Source organism: Staurois parvus, unplaced genomic scaffold (assembly GCF_062004578.1).
Source record: "Staurois parvus isolate SC_StPar_1 unplaced genomic scaffold, SC_StPar_1.0 ptg000230l, whole genome shotgun sequence".
Taxonomy (NCBI): Eukaryota; Metazoa; Chordata; class Amphibia; order Anura; family Ranidae; genus Staurois; species Staurois parvus.
Window position 1 is genome coordinate 820,747 of NW_028318026.1, and position 26,540 is coordinate 847,286.

General features: G+C 41.2%; 1 protein-coding gene across 5 annotated transcripts in view; it reads left to right on the forward strand.

Annotated features, from left to right (window-relative positions):
* The window catches only part of TRIQK (triple QxxK/R motif containing), a 211,048-nt gene that overhangs the window by 61,605 nt on the left and 122,903 nt on the right, over positions 1-26,540 (forward strand). For 3 of the 5 annotated variants that reach the window (XM_089679670.1, XM_089679671.1, XM_089679668.1), the window contains one exon: positions 12,205-12,277. In XM_089679670.1, coding sequence (XP_089535796.1) covers positions 12,217-12,277 — 61 coding nt within the window. In that variant the 5' untranslated portion in view covers positions 12,205-12,216. The remainder of the gene's footprint in view (positions 1-12,204; positions 12,278-26,540) is intronic. The other 2 variants (XM_089679672.1, XM_089679669.1) reach the window with 1 other exon arrangement.

Consider the following 26,540-nt stretch of genomic DNA (forward strand, 5'->3'; position numbering starts at 1 on the left):
AGCCTTGGCTTTCTGGGGACTCCCAATGGCTGTCAATCACAGCCAAGGAGGAGAAGGGGCGGGGCCGAGCTGCAGCTCTGATTGTGAATGGACACGCAGAGCAGTAGCTCAGGAGCCAGCCTGCTTGGATGACCCTATAACAATCTGCTTGTTCTGGGGGCACTCAGAAGGAGGGAGGGAACAGGAGAGTCAGTAGGGGACCCGAGAAGAGGAGGATTGGGGCTGCTCTGTGCAAAACTACTGCACAAAGCAGGTAAGTATAACATGTTTTTTTTTTAATTTTTATTGTAAATTGCATTTAATATCACTTTAAGGAGTGCACCCTTGTTCAGGGTGGTCCACCGTGTGTGATGCATATAACCTTCTGGCCATAGCCTCTAAAACATCCAGAAGAAACTCAATATATTTTGGATAGTCTAGCTGGGACCAATACCAACGAGACATAACCTTGTAGTTGGCCTCAATCAATTGAATATTAAAACGCCTGTGTGGATTCTGGAGGTCCAGATATTCCAGTCCTCCTCAGCAATTTGTATTTCCATATCTCCTTCCCAAGCCAGCCTATATCGGAGTTAGCATATCACATTTCTTTGTGGCAATGATCATGTACAGTCCATGACAGAAATGCTCTGCAGAGGGTGATACAAACTGTATAGAACAACTTTTCTCAACTGGGTTACTGCCAGAGATGTTCAGGGGTGCCGTGGGGAGAATGGCTGTCACTTGGGCCCGAGCTCCCGATTCCCAGCCACACTGTATGTCGGCACTGGGAGCCGTCACACCGTTCAGCAAAGTGAAAGCAAAGGGAAGGGGAGTGTCTTCTGTGCTTTTTACTTCTCCCTTGAGTGCAGTACCCGGCTGTGTGGTGGAAGCTAAGGTACTGGAACTTTTCATAATGCTGTGTGTGTACACATGTGTATGTGTGTGTGTGTATATGTATTTTACTTTTATTTTTGACAACCTATTCCTGTCCTTTCAGAACTGCTTTTTTAGGACTTGTGCGTAATAGCAGCAAGGACTGTTGCTCCTCTGAAAAGCAATCCATGCTCAGATCGTTTTTCAGAGGCATTTGACAGGTGGTAAAGAGGCAATATGTTGCCTCCTCACCACCTAGTTTAACCCCGTAAAAAGCAGCATCAATCACCACACCACAACTGCATGCAATGCGCACACAGTTGCGGGGTGGTTGTAGTTCAACCCAATTCACCTGGAGCTATACTTCCAACTATGGCAACAGCATGTGTATACCCCCAGCTGCTGTTTCTGCAGCTAAAGGGGGAGCAGTTGGGCGTGGTAAAAGCAGCTCAATTGCTTGATTTTACCGCCCTCTAACTTCACAGGTGAACAGGCCCTTGGTTCACATCTGTGTGGCTGTGTGTAGGGCAGCCCATTCATTTCAGTGGGCTGCCTTACCTGCAGAAATGCAGGGAAAGTCATTCCTGACCTTCGTTTTAAAATTGCACACCAAAAACACCCCGTGTTTGTCAATGTATGGGGGTACCCAGGAATGAGCGCGGTTTCATGTGCATTCTGCGACACACAATAACGTGAACCAAGCCTTGGACAGGGGTGCCTCGGGGCACCCTTTAAAAGTATTATCAATCACGACTGGAAAAAGGTGGAGAAACACTGGCATAGAAGACTATTGCAGGAGTTAGTCTACTAAGTATTGATGAACTTGGGGAGGGGAGGTGTTATTAGAGAGTGGTTAAGATATTGGAAGATACTTCACATCCTGGTAATGGTCTGTATACATTGCTACCATTTGATAGGCGGTATAGAAATATTAGCTCTCCTACCACCAGGTTGTGGAATAGCTTCTTTCCTCAACCTGTACTGCTCTTGAATGCTAGAGGTCTTGTGGAATAAGTTATGTTTTTATTACAGTATTTATGTTGTTTTTGGTTAAGTGTTTTTATGTTGAACATGGGATTCCTTTTTTTAATATGAGGGAGCTACAACTGTGTTTCATTTTATAATTGTTATTTTAAAATGACAATAAATGTTCTGATTTTCTGATTCTGAAGTCAGCCTATATGGGAGTTAGCTGGATGAAACTGCAAACTTTTTTTTTATGAAAGCGGTATGCTGCTCCTCTGAGTTACCCCTTGAAGGCATCTACTTTCAGAGGCAGTCTGTATTGTAATATCATCTATCTGCCTTTGCAGTTTTGTAAGAAACTGAGTGATTTGGCATAGGCGAAACGTTTCTTTTGTGGCATTTGCAGCTGTTTGAGACAGTAGGGGGCCTTTTGGATGCCTTTACAGTCATCAAAGTGCCCAATGCGGTGTAATCCCTTATTTATCCACAATTGGAATTGAAGAGGTTGTAGCTCGGGAGGATGCTCTGGATTGTTGAATAATGGGGCTATAGGTATATGTAGGGAGTGGAGAGGGAACAGCTTGCACAGATACATAGAGAATTCCATAAACAGAAGTGTGACAAAAAGGGACATAGAATTGCTCGACTGCTTTTAAAAGGTACCCACATCAAAAGATCTAATCCTAACCAACCAAGAGAGGAACTTCATCGACCAGAACTTGACCTCCTCGAAAGATGTTTGGCAATGGTGGATAACAAAGTAGAGACTTGAGAAGTTAATTTAACCACCAAATAGGGTAAAGAACTAGATTGCCAGGAAAAGGGATATTGGGTCCTGAGTATCTCCACTATCCTACCCTCTAAATTAATATTAAGTTTCACCCTAAGGCCAGATGTAACTTATAACTTCAAAGCTATTCAGTAATATCATTAAAGAAGAACTGTAGGCAAAACGTTTTTTTTTCATTTTGGATCGAATAATGGAGGGTTATAACCCCTGTTTTTTTTTTTTCCACCATCTGTGTCCCATGGCGGAGATTTCTTTTCATTTCAGGAAGTGAGAGGAAATCCATGTAAAATTAGATGATTTCTTTGGGAACCCCCAAACCATCAGAACTAGTGTTCACAGTGGAAGATTTCCCCGCTGTTACTTTTCTGGGGACAACCCAAAATTGGGGATTTCCTTTTACTTTCACTTTCAATAAACATGCTAAACGTGACAAATAGAGAGGGTGAATCTCTCTAACGGGGACAACAACAGCAATAAAAACCTGACAGCTGTTCTAATCCCGCTGCACTCTATCCAAAGCTAAAAAAAAAGTTTTTTACCTTTTTAGTTACGTTTTAAATTTGGAAGGGTAGTATGAGAAGAGGTGATGAACATAAGCAAGTCATTGGCAAAAAGAACACATTTGTGGTGCCTGCCTCCACTGTGGGTAAAACAATGCCCTTTCTAAGTGGCTTATTCTACACTTAAAGCGGAGTTCCAGCTGGAAAAAAAAAAGTTAGCAGCTACAAAAACTGTAGCTGCTGACTTTTAAAATACAGCCACTTACCGGTCCCTCGGTCCCGTGGTGTCCTCACCACTGCTGGTTTCACCAGTCGTCTTCTCTCCCTTGCGCTGACATCTTTAGTGTTGGCACCTGGCTTTGACAGCTGAGTGCCCACTGCGCATGCACTAGAAGCACTGCTCTTTGTGAATGGCCCCATAGTCTTCTGGGACCTGTCACGTGTCCCAAAAGACTAGGGGAGGGAGGGGGGAGGACAACTTCCGCTTCCAATCGCCTAGGCGATCACATCGAAAGTGGGAGCGGGTACTTGTCAAATTCGGGTACCCGCTCCCTCCTCCACTCCCCAAAGGTGCCAATCCGTAATGGGGAGCGGGGGACAAAGAATTAAAGCGGAACTTCCCCTTTTGAGTGGAGCTCCACTTTAATCTTGTCTCAATGATCACTCTACATTGGGGTTGGCAACATATTGATCATGGACAGGTGATGGGAAGATTGTGTCTCTGTATTGCCGACCCAGGCTAAAAGGTGGGTGGAGTGGGGAGAAGAGAGCTGGGCGGGCAGAGCAGGGGAGGAAAGAACCAGGCATAGCAGGGGAGGAGAGAGCAGAGCGGGCAGTGCAGCAGCAGCAGCAGCCGGGGGTGTATACATGCTGTGGTCACTATGCTTTGATTTGTGACCATGGCAGGCATTCTAGGTCCTTTCTTATTATTAGGGGCTTTCTATTACATTTCTTTTTCTATATATCAATAAAAACGCACACCCTGATGATCTTTGATCTCCTCGATGTTGTTCAGGTAGATCACCACCTCTTAAAGGTTGCCTACCCTGCTCTACAGTATCAGCTAGGATATTGATTTCATTATCTGACAAATGGCCATTTACATGGTGCATCAGTTGTTTTCTCTATACAATGCTATGATGATGAAATGTAGCACAATACTTAGTAAAATGTAAAAGTCACAAAAAAAATTGTGTACTTCTAGGAAACCGTTTCGGTAAGACACGCTACAGTATTTTCCTTTTTTGTGCAACTTGCTTTGATTTTCTTGATTAGATCTTTACCTTGCATACAAATGTATATCAAAAACCCAGGATTGAGTCGAGCTTTTAGACCAGTCTTTCTCTAGGTTCCTCTAGGGCTCCTTGAGGTGAAAGCAGTGAGACATTGATCTTTTGCCTGCAATGGCCTTCGATGCAGGCGGTCACTTTTGAATAATCCTTATTCTGACCATTATTATTATTCATTTCATTTTATGCTTATGAAGAACATAATGTTGTCATATAGAGCAGGCATTTTTACATTCATTTACCACCCTCTACAATCTACTGATCAGGCTAATGTGCCATGAATTATACACCGCTCAAAAAAATTAAAGGAACACTTTTTAATCAGAGTATAGCATCAAGTCAGTTAAACTCCTGGGATATTGATCTGGTCAGTTAGGCAGCAGAGGGGGTTGTTAATCAGTTTCAGCTGCTTTGCTGTTAATGAAATTAACAACAGGTGCACTAGATGGGCAACAATGAGATGATCTCCAAAACTGGAGTTGTTTTACAGGATGAGGCCACTGACATTTTCCCCCTACTCATCTCTTCTGACTGTTTTTCACTGGTTTTGCATTTGGATAGGCTCAGTGTCACTACTGGTAGCATAACGCGATAACTGGACCCTGCAGAGGTTGCACAGGCAGTCCAACTCCTCCAGGATGGCACGTCAGTATGTGCCATTGCCAGAAGGTTTGCTGTGTCTCAAGAGCATGGAGGAGATTCCAGGAGACAGGCAGTTAATCTAGGAGAGCTGGATAGGGCCAAAGAAGGTCCTTAACCCATCAGCAGGACCATTATCTGCTCCTTTGTGCAAGGAGGAACAAGATGAGCACTGCCAGAGCCATACAAAATAACCTCCAGCAGGCCACTGGTGTGACTGTCTCTGACCAAACAGTCATAAACAGACTTCATGAGGGTGGCCTGAGGGCCTGACGTCCTCTACTGGGCCCCGTGCTCACTGCCCGGCACGATGGAGCTTGATTGGCATTTTCCATTGAACACCAGAATAGGCAGGTCCGCCACTGGCGCCCTGTGCTTTTCACAGATGAGAGCAGGTTTACCGTGAGCACATGTGACAGACATGGAGGGGTCTGGAGAAGCCGTGGAGAATGTTATGCTGCCTGTAACATCGGGCACCATGACCCTTTTGGTGGTGGGTCAGTGATGGTCTGGGAGGCATATCCATGGAGGGATGTACAGACTTCTACAGGCAGACAGTGGCACCCTGACTGCCAATAGGTATCAGGATGAAATCCTTGGACCCATTGTTGGACTCTACGCTGGTGCAGTGGGTCCTGGGTTCCTCCTGGTGCATGACAATGCCCGGCCTAATGTGACATGTATGCAGGCAGTTCCTGGAGGATGTAAGAATTGATACCATTGAATGGCCCCCACGTTCGCCTGATCTAAATCTAATAGAACACCTCTGGGATATCATGTTTTGGTCCATCTGATGCCACCAGGTTGCACCTCAGACTGTCCAGGAGCTCAGTGATGCCCTGGTCCAGATCTGGGAGGAAATACCCCAGGACACCATCCGTCGTCTCATTAGGAGCGTTCCCCGACGTTGTGAGGTATGCATACAAGCACATGGGGGCCATACAAACTATTGAGTACCATTTTGAGTTTCTGCAATAAAATTTCAGCAAAATGGACTAGCCTGCTGCATCCATTTTTTCATTCTGATTTTCAGGGTGTCTTTGAATTCAGTCCTCTGTAGGTTGATGATTTTCATTTCCAGCAAATGATGGGGCGTCCTTACATTCCTAACACATTACATTACCCAGTCCATATCAGTATAGATATCCAGCATAATTTTTTTTCCCATTGAGATCTGATGTGTTTTCAAAGTGTTCCTTTAAATTTTTTGAGCAGTGTAGATATAATATTTTTGTTGGGGTTCTCTGAGACCTGAAAGCTATTACAAGGGTTCCTTTATGATAAAACAGGTTGAGAAAAGCTTTTGTGTCTTGTCTAGACTCTGGTTGTTCCATTTCTGAATTTCTGTACCGTGGCTTATTATTCAGCTGCATTTATTTTCTAGTCAAGTTGTTCATTTGACAAGAAATCAAAGGAGGTAAAAATAATAAAAGATGTGTTTTTAATTCCTTCCGTTACACATGTTCTCAGCAGGAAAGGTAAGCCTGTAACAAATACATTCTTCATTCATATATAATGGAGCCACAGCCACTCAACCTCCACTGAAGAGAATTAAATCAGACATATGTGGCATGTTGTACTGTCCTGCAATTTCCTTCACAGGAATAAAATCTGAGCATTTTGAAAGGTTACATTAAGCATGACTGAAGAAATACTGTATTATAAAAAAAACAGGAACTATAGATGTTTGTAGTAAGGTTTTAAATACAATTACATTTTTTATCACTTACCTAATCCATTATTCAATTCTGTCTTACTTTTTTGATGGCTTGTTTTTCTGTGTTTATTAAGTCTTGTGTTATGTAAACATGAAAAGCAATAGACACATAGTAAAGTAAATTTTTATTTATTACAGGTACTTACAGTTTATAGCGCTGCCAATTTACATAAATATTGTACATTCACATCAGTCCCTGCCTTCAAGTTCCTGCCCAATCTAAGGTCCCTTAACTCACATTCATATATATACGCTTACTAGGGCCAGTTCACCTATCAGCATGTCTTTGGAGTGTGGGAGGAAACCAGAGTACCCGGAGGAAACCCACACAGGCACAGAGAGAACATGCAAACTTCAGGCAGGTAGAGGCATCGTTGGGATTCAAACCAAGGCCCCTAGTGCTGCTATACAAATGAATGCAACTTTTACCGAACATTCTCTGGTGGAGAATAATCCATTCTTATTTAAAATGCATACAATTGAACAGTTCCCTGCAATGATTCTTGGTTGAATGTCTGATTCATAGCTTTATAAATAAGCTCTCAACTCTTAAAGGCTTATTGCACATGTTAGTAAAAACGTTCACATGGCTGTAAAGTAAAAAAATTACAAGCATTTTTATTTATGAATCTGAACATAGCTGTATTGTTTTCAAAAGAGACATTCATACATGTGCGTAAACATGCACTGAATTCTGATCTGTAACACAAAATCCAAAAATCTGCTTCTAAGGTCATACGTATATATGTATTCCAGATGCAGGTATGGGGGAAAAAAAAAAAGAAAACGGGACAATTTTATGCAAATATGTCTTTTGATTATTATGCAGGAACTTTTGTGCTAGCAAATAAAAAGACAAAAAACAAAACATGCATAATAAGATAATTTTCTACACCGATGTGAATGTAACCTTACTGATCTGAACACTGGTACATTGTTGACTGTGGAACAATGCACACAGCTCTGTAAAGATCAGCAATACAGTGATGAGTACAGAGCCATAAAATAGAAATAGAACATTTTCTGCTTCGGTGAAGTAATTTACGCATGTACACGTGCGTCTACATGCTTATATTGCAACACTGGCAAGCAGAAGAGGTATACAGTGTGTGTATGTATATATAAAAAAAAAAAAAAATATATATATATATATATAAGAGAAGAACATTGTAAATATTTTATTTAAATATGTATTTTTGCTGATTTGTTTATTTAATTCAGCATTGATTTCAATGTACATCAGAATGTGTTTTATTTTTATTTATATATATATATATACAGTATACAGACACATATACTATATATTACACTACATTTCATAGTCCGGAATGTGTATAGATGAAACTTTGAAAAATATCCATTTTGACCCTAATTTCCAATGTATGGCTAACAGTTCAACAAATGTTAGCAAACAAGTACAACTATACTTCCAATACCTCAAGCTGTATTTTTGGCATGATATATTATATATGATGCTCTTTAATTAAATCCATGCTTTACTGTATTTTTATGTTTATTGGGAAAGATTTATAATAAATATATCATTTTAACAATTTAAAAGATTAGATGTATCAATACAATAAAGTATTGTAGCGCTTTAGATAATATAATACTATATAAACTGTTTTTGCCACCCACTCAGAGTCATATTCAAGCTGTTCATTCAGATGATATGCTATTAACACAAATAAAATCGATGAAAATAAAGGAAAATGTTCATAGTTTTTCTGTTTGTTTTCCATGTCATTTCAGTTTTTGTTGAACAGAATGCAAATATCAAAGGTTCACATAGTAAAATGTATTTTTGTAAACCTGTGTAGATAATGTAGTCTGTTATTAAACACATTAATCTACGTAGCTTTACTCTGATTGTGTCTAGCTTATGAAACCGTGAATTGTATATTATGCAATTACCAGGAAAATAAAAATTATACAGAACATTATTAAAAAAACAGGCTATTCATAATAGATCAAAAATAATGTCAAACCTCTCTCCTTTTGAAGTATTAATATACAACTGTAATTCACAGCCACAGAAAGATTCATAAGTAATAAACATCATCTCAGCTAATCCATATTCCCGTTTAAGTTTCAGCGACAAGCTGCCTCCTAAGGGATGTACATATTCTTTCTGAGGTTAGGTGATGAGCAATGTTCCCCGAGGATGGGCATTGTAAAAACAGTCTTGATTTTGTACAGGCTAATCTAGGCTCTGTTCCTCCATCTATCATGGCAAAGTGTGACTGATCTTTTATGCAGATAGCTGGCTTATTAGGCATTGTAGCTGTACACGCTAATGTCTCGGTTGGAATCTTTGGGGGGATTTTTTTTTTTTTTATCCTACCGTCAGAGCTATAAAAATGAATAATGATTACTACGTAGCTTTTAAGAACAAAGAAAAGTCACAGCATTTTATCAGTGTCAGATGTCTTAGATCCTGACAGCGTGATGGCTGGCGGTGAATAAGGCTGCTGATTTTGGGTTAAGTAGGAGTGTAACAGATATACATTAAAAATATAATAACAGAAGGAATACTGTCATCACCCACTTGGAAGCGTTTTATTGGCAGGACTAAAATTACAGTCTAAGGATCTTTCAGTAGCTACATTTTGTAATAAATGGTTATCGGGCAAAGCCAGTGGCAGTTAATGGGATTATACAGCAGGCAACATGAGCAATCGTCTGAATCTCAGAAGAGCTACTCAAATCCTCCTTATTTAACCTCATGCTGTACTGTGTTACAATTATGTTCACTTCAGTGCTATTTTTTAATGCCATTAGATATCATTGCTTTATATTTTATCCTTTAAAAGAAGGGGAAAAGTTTCCAGTTAAACATTTTATTCATTTACAACAAATACGATTGTTATATTTTAGTTACTGTTAGCGGGTTATTAAATATGATTTAAGTTAAATTAGGGACATGCAGATTTTATTCAGTTAATTACTGTATAATAAGTGTAAACATATTATTGTATGTGGAATGCTAATGTTTTTAAGAGGAGAACTAGGTCTATATAGTGAAGATTTAACAATCAAAGAAGATGTTCAGCATATAAAAAAAAACATTATTTGAGAGCCCAATTTCACTAAATTGGCAAAATGCAGACCTCCACAGTGCTGAAACCATCTTTCTTTTGTCTATGTGGGTTCTGCAACTGTATCTCTAGCCAGAATGTGTGTGTTGTGTTTTGTTTTTTTTAAATATTTCTTGGCAAGCCATAAAACCACTATCACATACAGTGCATTCAAAAAACTATATAGATCCCCTTCACTTTTTTCAATTTTATGTTGTAGCCTGATACTACAATTGTTTAAATTCATAGTTTTTTTTTTTCTCAATCTACACTCTATACCCCATAATGACAAAGTGAAAACAGAATTTTAGAACTAGTTGCAAATTTTATCAAAAAGAAAAACTGTAACCTTGCAATAATCCTGTTTCTGAGCTCTGCAGGCAGTTCCTTTTGACGTCATGGCTTTCGCCTTGCTACTGTATCCATTATCAGCTATGAGGCCTTTTATAGACAGGTGTGTGTTTTTTCCGCATCATGTCCAATCAATTTAATTTACTACAGGAGGACGCCAATCAAGGTGTACAAACATCTCAGCACAATCAAGAGAAATGGGAGGCACCTGAGCTAGATTTCAAATGGTTTTTGTAAAAGATCTGAATACATACGCCAATGCGATATTTCGTTTTTTCTTTTTTATAAAGAAAAAAAAAATAATTAAAAAATGTATTATTGGGCTGCAACATAACAAAGCTGAATAAAGTGAGGGGGATTTGAATACTTTCTTAATTCACTGTATTTATTGCAGTTTATTTCCCAGTTGGGGAGATTACCCTTATTGATTTGTCTTGATAACCATTGTCACTGAGACTAAAAACAACATTTTTATAGTTGTCTCTGGAACAGAGGATAAGGAAAAATCTACTTGTGGGGGTGCCTGCTCTGGGAACTGGATTGAGCCCTGGTTCACACCGCTGGGACTTCAGATGTGACATGCAATATACAAATTGCACCTGAAGTTGTATCTAATGTATTTCTTTGGCACTGTCGTAATAGGTGTGATTTCAAGTAGCGCAATTTGAAAAATAGTTCCTGCATTACTTTTTCACGTGATTTAATTCTTATAGACTATAAGATAAATGGCACTGAAATCACACCTGTGTCTATATCAGCGCTACTTTGAAGTCATGCTTTAAATGGGACCAAATTGCATTCAGTGTGAACCAGGGCTCTAAGTGTGGACATCCTCTCAGGTTGAAGTTTGATTGTTAGAAGGAATAGATGACTGTAATTTCAGCTTTATAATTATTTGGTGAATAGAAAATATCAGGTTTGTCTTTGTACTAGGTGAAAGATATTCCTGTATATGTGGCCTGCTAATCAAAATGCATTGGGTTTGTTTTTCTTTTCCAATGGCTTTAGCGCCAGGACATGGTTTTGCAGTGCCCAGGCCAAAGATGCCAAACTGTACCCTTCCCGAAAGCACACCTCATCTTCTGCAGCTGGGCTCACAGCTGACACCATGCTAGTCTTGGCATCACTCTGTAGCTCTAGGTTCACCATTTTGGGTTTTACATAGGGCTGGAAGTGTACAGTGACATCATAGGATCTTCGTACTGTGTGATGTCTGCCAGTCTCTTTGCACCAGGCTTGTGAAAAGTGCTAAACCAGTCAAAGGCAAAATAGAAAGCAGAGCACGCATCTGATGAGGAGGACAAAGCTCGCCTTGGGGTACCTAGGGGTTGCCAACTTCTCACAACTCAAATTACAAACTCCGTAACATAACAGAGAGCCCCCTTCCAGATGAAAAGCATTACTACTGGTTATAAATTAGAATGTCTTTAAATCAAGAACTGAACCCAAGTCCAACTACTAAAACAAGCTCCTAAGCTCACTGTAAAGTATCAGTTTAAGTATAGCTAATACTTGTGATAATACTATATCTGTGCTGTAATGTGTCCATGGCTAACATTTTGGTTGATTATCAGAACTGAAAAACCTGTGCCAAATGCAACTGTGACCCATTTTTGTTTCTGCTATCCAACCCTGCAGTGTAGTCAGGTTTGTACTTATATTATGGAATAGTAGAACGACTCTTGTGTGTTCACAGTGGAAAATACAATACAGAATGATATGGGGAAAATAACTTGTTTAGTGATTGTTGTCTATAATGTATTTATGTTGATAAAATTAAAATAATGAAAAGGTTTATTATGGCATTACCACTCACCAAATACACACTCTGTTTTACAGAATTACCATCAGTGCTGTGCAGAGAGCATAGAGCACAGCTCTGTATTTTAAATATAAGAATATATTTGCTAGATATTTGAAATACATGGATATACTGTAATTTGTACTGCGTTTTCAAATGTATTGAAATGCATGTGTCTCTTGTGTATTCTACTGACATTCATTTTTCTTATTCCTACAGCAGAGAAGAGAAATGGGCAAGAAAGATGCATCAGCTACAAAAATACCAGTCGATCAATATCGTAAGCAGATAGGTAGGCTTTTATCAATAATTTAGTGCCAATATAACAGTGTGTCCATGTCCCGTGTGCTCTTTTCTAGCATTTCTCAACACTAAGAAAAAAAGAATTTAGCCAAAATTGCATTCTGTCTCTAAATAACAAAAGGCTTATTTAAGTGTATTGCTTCTGTGTTTATATGTAAGCATATCTAAGTGGATCAGTAGTTTATTACTGATGGGAAGCTAAATTCAAGACCCACAGTCGGTGTCCACATTGTCAAAGCTGTTCTATTGTCACAACATACTCTTTCATTTTTAGATCATCAGCATTGTAATGCCAGTACACACAATAGGTATATTTGACAATCAAATATAAGGTTTAAAAATCTCCTTTCATGTCGTGACTGCTGCTTGTCTGCTGGTCATCTTTTTTCTTAACTTCCAGGATTCCCTTCATATTTCTGATATGTGCCTGCTGTACCATGTACTTGTATGAAAAATTATCCTGTTCTCTTTGTTTTGCTTCCTTTGTGTGCAATCCCTGGTGTTCCTGCCAGTCTCTCTGCTTTCCTATTAAAAACTGACCACACTAGTCAGGAGAGCACAGTGGTCAGTTTTTGACTGTGCTGGGAACACACACACCTTCCTCCCAGCACAGCCATTCACTAGGAAGTCTAGTGTAATGCTGCTTCTCCTCCTCTAGCAACTATGCGGTGGAGAACAGAGGGAATGTGAACACTTATAATAAAAAAGGGAAAAAGTATTTATAATTTTTTTTATATCTATACACAAATGTTTTGTCTTTCATTTTTATTTTAAACTGAATGGGTTATTTTACAAGGTAAGGGTTCACATATACTTTAAAGATCTGGCTGCCAGTCATGCCTGTATGTTGCTATGTTATAGGTCAGTCTTTTTCAACCAGGGTGCCTTCAGATTTCTTCAGGAGTGCCTTGGAAAAATGCCTAAAAATTGTCTAAAAATTGTATTGAGGGTGGATTAAGCCTACCTTTTAGCTACACAAAGACACAAGTTTTCACTTTGCACCATTACAACCTTTCAGTCGCTGACTGCCTAACAACCAATCAAGTCAGTTGAAAAGGAGGACGTCGGTCGCCTGAACGGCATCCTTGTTTGCCCCTCCTCTGCCTCTCTTTGTCAGCACTGGGGTCACATTAGCTGAGTGAAGGAGAAGAGAAACATTGAAATGCTAGTCATTACCAGTGTGAAAAAGAGTATTTGCTTTGTAAGCATAAATCACCTTTAATGTTCGGAGCCCTGTGGGGTGGATGCTGCTGTGCTATATAAAACTGTTAATTGTGTTTTTTAAACTCTTGGGAATGGAGTGCCTTGAGATTGTACAGAATTTTAAAGGGTTCCCTGATTGGGAATAAGGTTGAGCAATACTGTTATAGGTAATATGTAAAAAAATTATGATTTTACCTTGAAAAAATTTACCTTTTGCTTGAATAAAAATACAGTGTACTTCCTGATATATGAGGTTGCTTAGGCACTCCAGTTTTTACAGCCTCATAACTGTGTACCTGCAGTGTGAGATACAAGGCACTGCTGCCTCTGATTGCTAGTTCTAGGGGATCTGAAGTTAGAATTGGTAATGTCACTACTGTGCTGCTTACTTATACTTGCTAAACGTGATGTGAGAAAGCAAAGTTCTGCCTCTAACAAGATGGTTGTGTCCAAACCGAGACAATGTGCAGGGCAAGGGATTTGTAAGTCCATAATGGGTAAAGATCAATTTCAAGGAGATCACCATAGTGAAGAATAGTCATTTGTCCTTTGCCTTCCTTATTTTTTGGGAAGCACAGATTCCAGGGTTGACTTCCTTCTTTAAAGGAGCAATGGATCTCATTTTATAATGGGTCTCTTTTACTATATGCTAAAACTTGCTTGTGTGATATTAAAGTGGTTCTAAAGGCTCAAGGTTTTTTACCTTCATGTATTTTATGCATGAAGGTAAAAAACCTCCTGTGTGCAGCTGCCCCCCCAATTCTTACCTGAGCCCCCTCTGATCCAACAACGTTCTTGACAGCCTCTGCTGTCTGGGGACTCCTCCACCTCATTGGCTGAGATGGCAGCTGTAGCCCATTGGCTTGCACTGCTGTCAATCATAGCCAGTAAGCCAATGAGGAAAGAGCAGGGGACGGGACCGAGTCGTGGCTCTGTGTCTTGTGGACGCATAGAATAGCAGCTCGGGGACGAGCATGCATAGGTGTACCCAGGCTGAGCCTTGGGGGCACTGCTCAAGAGGAGGAGCCAGGAGTACTGACGGGGACCTGAAAAGAAGAGGATCGGGGCTGCTCTGTGCAAAACCACTGCACAGCCTTTATAGGATTCGTGAAGGTAGAAAACCTTCAGCCTTTACAACCACTTTAATTTGTAAAGCCCTAAGCAAGGTAAAGGTACCTGGAAGCTACAATGTCTGTGATAAGTATGTGGACAGATTTAGCCATAGTGCTCTAGAATTGGAGTTGATTTACTAAAGGCATATAGACTATTCACATTGCAATGGAAGTTGTACTTTGCAAGGGGATTTTCCCCAGAGCTCTGCTGACTTTCATCATGTGTAAGCAAAAATGCTGTTTTTGTTTTTTTTTTCCCTGCATGTGATTGAATATTCTTTGAAAAGTGGAACTCCGCCTCATTCAGGAAGCTCTGGGGTTAATGCTTTTGCAAAGTGAACATCCTATTTACCTTTAGTAAATCAACCTGATTGTGTCCAGGTAGCTTGGTTTTTTAGCAGTCACTCAGGAACTATATGGATGACTGTATTTTGCTGGATTATACGTCTGTCCATCATTTCTTACCAATTCATGTTTAAAATAAGTAAATGGGAAATGGCATAAGAAGAAGATGTCAGAAATAAAATGTAGGGGTTGCACATGTTTGAAAGTAACTCTAAAATTTAAAGAATAAAAGATATTCCCTTTAAAGTGAAATAAAAAGTGTACATATTTCTTTCTTTACTTGACTCCCAAGTTCCATACATGAAAGAGGCTTGTGAAAGGCACATTCATGAATATAAAAGGGTTATGCAGTCATTTTTTCACATTCAAATCTCTTATTTATGTCACCTGCAGTCTTGCCTAAATCTTCAAACAATTCTCTCCAGGCTGGGAAGAAAACACGAGGCCCCACAAGAGATTTCTATCTCTTCACAGAATTTCTAACTAAATAAAAATCTGCAGAGGCTAGTGTTAAGAGTTGGAAGATGCTCGATAAATAAGGTCAGAAAATGCTAGGTTGACAAAACCAAGAACATTAAATTGGTTTGGGATTTCTTTATAGATCAAGACTTTTCAGTGTTTGCAAGACCACAGATCTAATTAATTTCCTGTTAACTTTTCTGGGTTAGTTGCAACACAGTTTAAAGGGAAACTACATTGTATTTTAGCACTTGTATATCGTGAATTGTTTTTGTTTTTAATTGAAGCTTTACATATGGGTCAGTATATATCATACACCCTGTATACTCAAATGAAAATTGAGCATGCGACAGACACATAGACAAGATGATGTGTAAGGTTGGTACAGAAGAATTTAGTTTGCCATTGCTGATTTCTCTTGAAAATGGTGCCTGTCTGTCATGCTGTTGCATTGGCTACAATCATTTTGCAATCACTAACCTGAAATAATTACAGAGATAAGAAATTCTGAGATTTACAAAGGAGTATCTCCACTGCAAGCTTCTATGATCCTCAAACTCTCTTTATGCCACACAAATTACTCCACAATTTTTTATGTACATGCGAGAAAAACAGCCACACACCAATACATAATATAACATAAAACCATAAACATAAATCGTAATGAGCATTTTGAGCTCTGCATGCCAATTTGAAATCATCCCACTGAAGCGTTTAACTCCGAAGAGTTTAGTCATCGAGTCTTGGTCTGAATCTTCAGAGTGACTCAGAAGTATTTAAAGGGTAACTCCACTTTCATGTAAAAAAAAAATAATTCCTACGCAAGCCATGTTGTACCTTAATTTTATTAAAAATTACCTTTAATTTTCCATCTATATTTCTCTTCTTTCTATAAAATTAAGTGCAACCATTGGTGTACAGAATGTCCTAGAAATGTAATTTCCTGTTTGTGTGGTTGGTTCACCTATTTTTTCCAGAAGTCTGCACTGATACAAGTCAAATGATAAAAAACACAACAGCACTCAAATCTTAGTGCTCCACACAATTTCACGGTAAATGCCATTTGTTCAGGTGCAGCCCTCCACAGATCGGGGAATCTTCAAACTGCTATAAAAACACACAATAGGGTGCACTCTCCTTGTGCATTACTGTAAGCCAACAATTTATCAAAACTAGGTAACAAATGGATACTTACAAAAGAACAATTAAACCGGCATATAACAGAATTTTTTAGTCTCGAACAATGGGGACCTGTCTTGGAACCTCCTGGTTGAAGTAGGTGATGCATCTCGGGAGATGCACTCCCTTCCTCAGAGCTGAATCAACCAGATATGCCAACAGCCTATATATAGAAAGTTACAGGTGGAACACTGACACCATGCCCCCTTCACATGGACACACAATGGGAAGGGCTCGCCAAAGACGAGCCTAATGCTTATGCCCCTAGTCAGTCATACTAAGTGACAGCCACAAAGAAATAAAAACCTCCAAATGATGCCTACAACTGTAGAACACTGAACCCACAACCGGTAATTGCTCATGTAGTAAAAAATTTTACAATTGGTATTAGTCCTCATGCATACTGGGCATTTTAAAAATTCCGATAGCATTAATATAAGTCGTGCTAAAAACAAGTTTTTCAGCATTTTTATAGCGTTTATGCATTCATGTTTTGCTGCGTTTAACTGCATTTTGCGTGTTTAAAAAAAAAAAATGGCAAAAAAAGCACTTAAAAAATGCTGGTTTGTGGCATTTTACTGCAATTACCAGTGTTAGAGTGTTTTTACAGCTAAAAGACTCCTCTAGAAACCCACTAGTTCTGGGGGTTTTCCAGCAGCCAAAAAATGCTGATTAAAGCCTATGTGTGTATGGACACATAAAATAACATGCTGGGGAGAACCGCCAAAAGCCAAAAACAGCTGTAAAACGTCCAGGGTGCTTTAGGCCTACTAGTGAATCGTGTGTCACCTAGAGGAAATGCACCATATCAATGCCATACATCGGGATGACCCTCATAATACTGCCAAGTTATTCTAATAATAGTAACCAGCAAGCAACTTACCTGAGTGTGGAATGGTCAATAAAAACTTGTGTGTTGCAAAAAGTAGCAGAACGGAGGCCATATCACCACTAGATGACACATGGCATTACCTGGAATTTAAGCCAGAAGGCTGTCTTTACGAGGCAGCACTCTGGAAGTGTGTGATCACAGTGGGCTAGTGCCCACCCATCCCAACCAGAAGTTTGCCAGCTGAAGAGGGGGGCCATATGGGAACAAACGCCAGACATTGCGTCACTATAGAAACCAGCTAAACTGAGCTGCTTGAATGCACTGCTCACAATGTGTCCACAAAAAGGAGGGGGTCAGGGAACAAGTCAGAAAAAAATGGGGAAACCACCTTTGGATTGGCCAGGCTGACGGCATAAATAAAGCACCCAAAAGCTAAACTACAGCATAAAGAAATCCATAAAAAGTGTACATATAAATACAAATTTGCACCGGCATGAATATTTAATATAAAACCGTAATGGGGATGCACTAAGCAAGGAACCAAGTGCACCTGAAAAATCATAAATTAAATACTTGATATATTTACATTCATAAAATGCACGTAATATTTAACATTGTCCTGTTATCTGTGGAACAATGACAGGGAACTAGCATAACATATTTAAAGGAAACCAAGAGATGAATACAGACACTCACACACACATAACTGTGTACATGTATATTAGGCCAGAAAAGCAGAAATTGCTAGAGTAAATGGTAATAAGCCCCTAAAAAATTAGTGAACAAATTTACCTTAAACAGGAAAACCAAGTGCTGTCACTGCTCACAACACTGCTTGACGGATCATTGTCTGTACTAGATGTTATTGGCAGAAACCGCCCCTCTCTGAGGGTCTAAATCTAAGTAGTACATATACAGTCAGGTCCATAAATATTGGGACATCGACACAATTCTAACATTTTTGGCTCTATACACCACCACAATGGATTTGAAATGAAACGAACAAGATGTGCTTTAACTGCAGACTGTCCGCTTTAATTTGAGGGTATTTACATCCAAATCAGGTGAACGGTGTAGGAATTACAACAGTTTGCATATGTGCCTCCCACTTTTTAAGGGACCAAAAGTAATGGGACAATTGGCTTCTCAGCTGTTCGATGGCCAGGTGTGTGTTATTCCCTCATTATCCCAATTACAATGAGCAGATAAAAGGTCCAGAGTTCATTTCAAGTGTGCTGTTTGCATTTGGAATCTGTTGCTGTCAACTCTCAAGATGAGATCAAAGAGCTGTCACTATCAGTGAAGCAAGCCATCAGTAGGCTGAAAAAACAAAACAAACCCATCCGAGAGATAGAAAAAACATTAGGCGTGGCCAAAACAACTGTTTGGAAAATTCTTAAAAAGAAGGAATGCATCGGGGAGCTCAGCAACACCAAAAGACCCGGAAGAACATGGAAAACAGCTGTGGTGGATGAGTGAAGAATTCTTTCCCTGGTGAAGAAAACACCCTTCACTACAGTTGGCCAGATCAAGAACACTCTCCAGGAGGTAGGTGTATGTGTGTCAAAGTCAACAATCAAGAGAAGACTTCACCAGAGTGAATACAGAGGGTTCACCACAAGATGGAAACCATTGGTGAGCCTCAAAAACAGGAAGGCCAGATTAGAGTTTGCCAAACGACATCTAAAAAAGCCTTCACAGTTCTGGAACAACATCTTATGGACAGATGAGACCAAGATCAACTTGTACCAGAGTGATGGGAAGAGAAGAGTATGGAGAAGGAAAGGAACTGCTCATGATCCTAAGCATACCACCTCATCAGTGAAGCATGGTGGTGGTAGTGTCATGGCGTGGGCATGTATGGCTACCAATGGAACTGGTTCTCTTGTATTTATTGATGATGTGACTGCTGACAAAAGCAGCCGGATGAATTGTGAAGTGTTTCGGGCAATATTATCTGCTCATATTCAGCCAAATGCTTCAGAACTCATTGGACGCCGCTTCACAGTGCAGATGGACAATGACCCAAAGCAGACTGCAAAAGCAACCAAAGAGTTTTTTAAGGAAAAGAAGTGGAATGTTATGCAATGGCCAAGTCAATCACCTGACCTGAATCCGATTGAGCATGCATTTCACTTGCTGAAGACAAAACTGAAGGGAAAATGCCCCAAGAACAAGCAGGAACTGAAGACAGTTGCAGTAGAGGCCTGGCAGAGCATCACCAGGGATGAAACCCAGCGTCTGGTGATGTCTATGCGTTCCACACTTCAGGCTGTCATTGACTGCAAAGGATTTGCAACCAAATATTAAAAAGTGAAAGTTTGATTTATGATTATTATTCTGTCCCATTACTTTTGGTCCCTTAAAAAGTGGGAGGCACATATGCAAACTGTTGTAATTCCTACACCGTTCACCTGATTTGGATGTAAATACCCTCAAATTAAAGCTGACAGTCTTCAGTTAAAGCACATCTTGTTTGTTTCATTTCAAATCCATTGGGGTGATGTATAGAGCCAAAAATGTTAGAATTGTGTCCATGTCCCAATATTTATGGACCTGACTGTACTATAGCCTGACTATCCAATCCATCATTGAGACCTCTAGGAACCAAGGTGCCCATCTGATGGATCCAATATTGCAGATTTTACAGAATTTCCTGCCCATATCACCATCGCCCTGCATGGTGTTAATACCGAATACTTTGAGTCCTGTTTCTGATTTTTCACATTTACATCCCTGAAGTGACAGGACACTGTATGCTTATCGAATACATGGAAAATATTTCTTTTGTGCTCCCTGAATCGTGTCCTGAGGGTGCGTGAAGTACGACCCACATGCAGGAGCCCAAAGGGACACATTTAAACAGTAGAAAACAAATTGCATCCCACAATTGATAAACTGTTTGATGTGATAGGTCTTCCCATCCACCCCTGCAAAAAAAATAAATCTGAGAAGGGTGCAGGGAATTGTCCTTAGACAAGTAATACTGGACTGGCTGAAGGCCGTATTCATGTTGAATAGATGTGTACAATGACGACACATCAAGAGAGACCCATATGTAGCTCTCCTGCTAGTAGTAACTGGACAAAAGTTCAATCATGTGGCCAGCATCCCTCATGTATGATGGCAACTGAACGAGCAGATCTTGCAAAAAATGGTCAATTTATTTGCCCAAATTGCTGTTTAGGCTGTCAATCCCAGATATGATGGGTCTGCCTGGAGGGTTGGTCTCACTTTTTACACTTTAGGGATGTGGTAAATGTGCAGGGTCATAGGATAAAATCTATACGGAAAAGCCCACTCCTGCTTAGAAAGTATCTTATTGTGCAGAGCTAGATCTAACAGTTCTCTTAGGGCCTGCTTCTAGGATTCAATCGGGTAAACAGGGAGGATCTCATATGTGTTCCTATCCCCCAGAAACCGGGCTGCCTCTGCCAGGTAAGCTGCCTTGCCCTGAATAACCAGGCTGCCCCATATGTCCGCTTGCATGATGACAATGTCAGCATTATTTCTCAATCTTTAAAGGGATCTCTTTTCCACAGAGGACATGCTGGTGCTATGGTTTCCATGGACCACAAATGGAACTCACTGGGATCACCAAAATTGACCTGTTCAGCACCTCCTTCTGCTGGAGCTTGATCTTTAGACGAAGTAATGATGTCAGCGTGATCTACATTACCCATGTCCTCTACTGCCTCCCTCTTTTTATCTTTGATCAAAAATTACCTTTTGAGGGTAAAATTACATGTAAACCTGTTAAGGTCTACAAACAATTTGAATAGAGTATTAGGGGGTGCAAAACTAAGTTCCTTTCGTAGCAATACTAATTCTGAATTGCTGAACACATTTTTTGAAAGATTAAAGATCTTGATAGTACTAGAATCTTGTATTACTTTTTTCCTCTTTTGGGACTTTGTGCCATCTCTCCTTCCTCTACAGGTTCTCGGGATTTTTGTGCCTGTTGATCCCCCCCATTGGATGTCTCTTCTCTAAAAAAGGAGACTAAGACGAACCTGGGAGAGCCGAGGAGGAGATAACATAGGACCCCCTGGCGTGGTGTGACTAGCCTGGGGTGTGTATCCATCCCTTAGTGAAGCCGATTCCGTGGAAGGGGGATTCCTAAGGAAACCCTCAGGAAGGGGGGGAAGTTCTGTTCATATGTACTTTAGCGAATGGGGTTGCTGGCCCAACCCTATCTTCATAAGCTCTGGGGTGAGCCACTGGTTGCCGTGATTGTTTTGGATATTGATTTTCTTTATATTTACTATTATAATGTTGCTTCCTTTTCTTCCTGAATTTCTTAAATTGTTGGGTGTGTCCTCCCCTTCTCTTAGTCCCATCAGTCCCAGAATGATACGGTTGAGGGTAATTTTCTCTCTCCTGAACTGGTCTATATGGACCCCATTCTGGTTTACAGTCCCCTCCTCCTCTTCTGTCTGGAGGGAACCTAGGAGGCTTGTCAGGACTGTGTGACATGGGCTTCCCCAACTGTTCCCTCCTTGATACGGGCCTTATCCTCTTCCTCTTCCAGTTATGTCCATGACCTGATAAAAAATCCTCCCTATCTCTTTCGAATTTATCAGCTTTTTTGCTGATCAAGCAGCTTCAAATTCTACTGTTTTGTCATTTATTTTATTATCCCATTATGAAAAGGATACTATATGGGTGAAAGCCACTATTTCCTTCTGTATTTGTGTTTGTCTGTTCGTGTATTTGTTGAACATGGACCTTTACCAAATTCCTCTTGCATAGAGTTGTAGGCGCCATTTGGATATCTTTATTTCTTTGTGGCTGTCACTTAGTATGACTGACTAGGGGTGTCAGCATTAGGCTGGTTTTTGAATGACCCCTCCCATTGTGTGTCCATGTGAAGGAAGCGTGGTGTTAGCATTCCACCTGTGGCTTTCTATATATAGGCTGTTGGCATATCTGGTTGATTCAGCTCTGAGGAAGGGAGTGCATCTCCAGAAACACATCAGCTACTACAACTGGGAGGTTCCAGGACAGGACCCCATTGTTCGAGACTGAAACATTCTGTTATATGCCTGTTTTTATTATACTTTTGTGAGTATCTATTTGTTACCTATTTTTTAATAAATTGTTGGTTTACAGTAATGCAAGAGGAGAGTGCACCCTCTTGTGTGGTTTTAAAACTGATACAAGTCACATTTTAGACATTCCCCACAATAGGAAGTTACATTTTAGGTGAGATACTCCCCAAAGCTTAAATACTCCTAAAGGGATGCAGACCCTTCACCGTATCTTATTAGAGCACTGAGAGTGCACCAGCTGATTATAATAAACCAGACCCTGTCATTCTTAATCAGTTTGCAAAGGACATGGTGAACTATACCAATATTTAGAGAAGCAAAGGTAGTAATCTACTACAAAATGTGTTAAAAACCTTCCAATGTAGAATGATCAACCTGAGGCAATATAAACAGGAAGTCTGCGGAGCCTGACAAAACGGTGTACACTGGGCTGAAAGGAATGCACCCAAATCCCACACACTAAAGGTAATGCTGCATGTTCATTAAATAATACCTTAAAAAATAAAACCTTTTATGATAGTCACTTTTAGATAACTTGATATAACATTATGAGAACACAGATGAAAACCACTATCACCCTATGTAGATCTGTTTGCTACCCATAGTGACAAAATGTGAAAAATCACAGTGATTAGCTTTGTATACTCCTTGTATGATACATTTATACTGGAAAATGTGATTTTGGATAGAGAAAGTCTTGGTAAATATTGTGCCTGTAGAATAAGTGACAGAGCTAGGAATACACACTTCATGTAGATATGTGTATATATGAGCAGAATGTACAGTGTAATGTCCTATAAATACCGACATGTTTTGGGCTATATTCCATACTTTGGGCTGTTTTCAAAGGGAGGCTTATTGTGCATGCATGTCCATGTTTGTGTATATATAAGGTATGTTACATATAATACAGCCCAATTTCTCTTGAACTAGGAATTATCACCATTATAATCTGTATCACGCAAAATTATCACTCTGTCATTTACTGGGGTGCATGGTGTTGGATTATACCCATATAACCTCCATCACTAAATTTTACAGTACAAACTAAAACTTTATGCACAATTTTACATAAGTATATCTATTACGTTTTTTAAACTTTGTTTTGTATACGTTTTACCAACAATCGCCACAACTAAAGGGCCCTTTTATCACTTTTTAAATCATATATATATTTTATTGTATATATCCTCCACCCTTTGGATCCACATTGAAAATTGTTTTTGTTATATTATGTATTTCATCCAGTATACTGTACACCTTTTCCTGATGAAATGGCCCCACACGCCAAAGTCCTGGGTGTCACCCTGGACTCAAACATTTCCTTCCAACCTCATGTCCAATCACTGTCAAAGTCATGCAGGCTCCACCTCCGCAACAGCTCCAAGATATGCACGTTCCTCACCCCAGACACTACTAAACAACTCGTACACTCCCTCATTATCACTACTGCAACTCCCTTCTCACTGGCCTACCCAAACAAATGCTATCCCCACTCCAGTCTACAGCAGTGACTACTGTCTGTTGACTCACCTGTTTAAAGTCCCACTCAGGGATGTGCAGGAAAGTATGAAAAATGCTTGAACTGAACTACCGTATTTTTCGCTCCATAAGACTCACCTGACCATAAGACGCACCCAGGTTTTAGAGGTGAAAAACAAGAAAAAAAAATATTCTGAACCAATGGACTGCAGACACAGTACAGGGGATGACCAGAGACTGCTGACACAGTACAGGAGATGACCAGAGACTGCGGACACAGTACAGGAGATGACCAGAGACTGCGGACACAGTACAGGAGATGACCAGAGACTGCGGACACAGTGCAGGAGATGACCAGAGACTGCGGACACAGTGCAGGAGATGACCAGAGACTGCGGACACAGTGCAGGAGATGACCAGAGACTGCGGACACAGTACAGGAGATGACCAGAGACTGCGGACACAGTACAGGGGATGACCAGAGACTGCAGGCATAGTACAGGAGATGACCAGAGACTGCGGACACAGTACAGGAGATGACCAGAGACTGCAGGCATAGTACAGGAGATGACCAGAGACTGCGGACACAGTGCAGGGGATGACCAGAGACTGCGGACACAGTGCAGGGGATGGCCAGAGACTGCGGACACAGTGCAGGGGATGACCAGAGACTGCGGACACAGTGCAGGGGATGACCAGAGACTGCGGACACAGTGCAGGGGATGGCCAGAGACTGCGGACACAGTGCAGGGGATGACCAGAGACTGCGGACACAGTGCAGGGGATGACCAGAGACTGCGGACACAGTGCAGGGGATGGCCAGAGACTGCGGACACAGTGCAGGAGATGACCAGAGACTGCGGACACAGTGCAGGAGATGACCAGAGACTGCGGACACAGTACAGGAGATGACCAGAGACTGCGGACACAGTACAGGGGATTACCAGAGACTGCAGGCATAGTACAGGAGATGACCAGAGACTGCGGACACAGTACAGGAGATGACCAGAGATGTGCAGGAAAGTATGAAAAATGCTTGAACTGAACTACCGTATTTTTCGCTCCATAAGACTCACCTGACCATAAGACGCACCCAGGTTTTAGAGGTGAAAAACAAGAAAAAAAAATATTCTGAACCAATGGACTGCAGACACAGTACAGGGGATGACCAGAGACTGCTGACACAGTACAGGAGATGACCAGAGACTGCGGACACAGTACAGGAGATGACCAGAGACTGCGGACACAGTACAGGAGATGACCAGAGACTGCGGACACAGTGCAGGAGATGACCAGAGACTGCGGACACAGTGCAGGAGATGACCAGAGACTGCGGACACAGTACAGGAGATGACCAGAGACTGCGGACACAGTACAGGGGATGACCAGAGACTGCAGGCATAGTACAGGAGATGACCAGAGACTGCGGACACAGTACAGGAGATGACCAGAGACTGCAGGCATAGTACAGGAGATGACCAGAGACTGCGGACACAGTGCAGGGGATGACCAGAGACTGCGGACACAGTGCAGGGGATGACCAGAGACTGCGGACACAGTGCAGGGGATGGCCAGAGACTGCGGACACAGTGCAGGGGATGGCCAGAGACTGCGGACACAGTGCAGGGGATGACCAGAGACTGCGGACACAGTGCAGGGGATGACCAGAGACTGCGGACACAGTGCAGGGGATGACCAGAGACTGCGGACACAGTGCAGGGGATGGCCAGAGACTGCGGACACAGTGCAGGGGATGGCCAGAGACTGCGGACACAGTGCAGGGGATGACCAGAGACTGCGGACACAGTGCAGGAGATGACCAGAGACTGCGGACATACTACAGGAGATGACCAGAGACTGCGGACACAGTACAGGAGATGACCAGAGACTGCGGACACAGTACAGGGGATGACCAGAGACTGCAGACAGTGCAGGGAATGACCAGAGACTGCACACAGTGCAGGGAATGACCAGAGACTGCTGACCTTTTGGGGAGGGAGGGGGAGCGGGTACCTGAATTTGACAGGTACCCACTCCCACTTCCGCGGAGTTGTCCTTCTCTCTTCTTCCCGGGCCGGCTTCTGTGACAGCCGGGTGCCCACTGCGCATGTGCGAGAAGCACTGCGCTTTGTGAATGGCCCGGTGCCTTCTGGGACCTTTCATGTGTCCCAGAAGACACCGGATCATTCACAAAGCGCAGCACATGCGCAGTGGGCACCCGGCTGTCACAGAAGCCAGCGCAGGAAGACTGTGCAGCGCTGGAGCGAGGAACAGGTAAGGCCCTGCAGGAGACAACAGCTGAGCGGCCGGCCCGGTATTCTGACATGGTGGCCGCAAAAATACTGGACCGGCCGCTTTATATTCGCTCCATAAGACGCACTGACATTTTCCCCCCTTTTTTTGGGGGAAAAAGTGCGTCTTATGGAGCGAAAAATACGATAAGTGATGTCACCCAAGGACAAGTGGTGTCTGTGGATACACCTGGCATGATTTATTTGAAAGCATGGCATATTAAAACAAATGAATACACTTTTTACATTATTTGAACGTATGCAAAACCATATTAGGGGTTAGATACAATTTAAAATC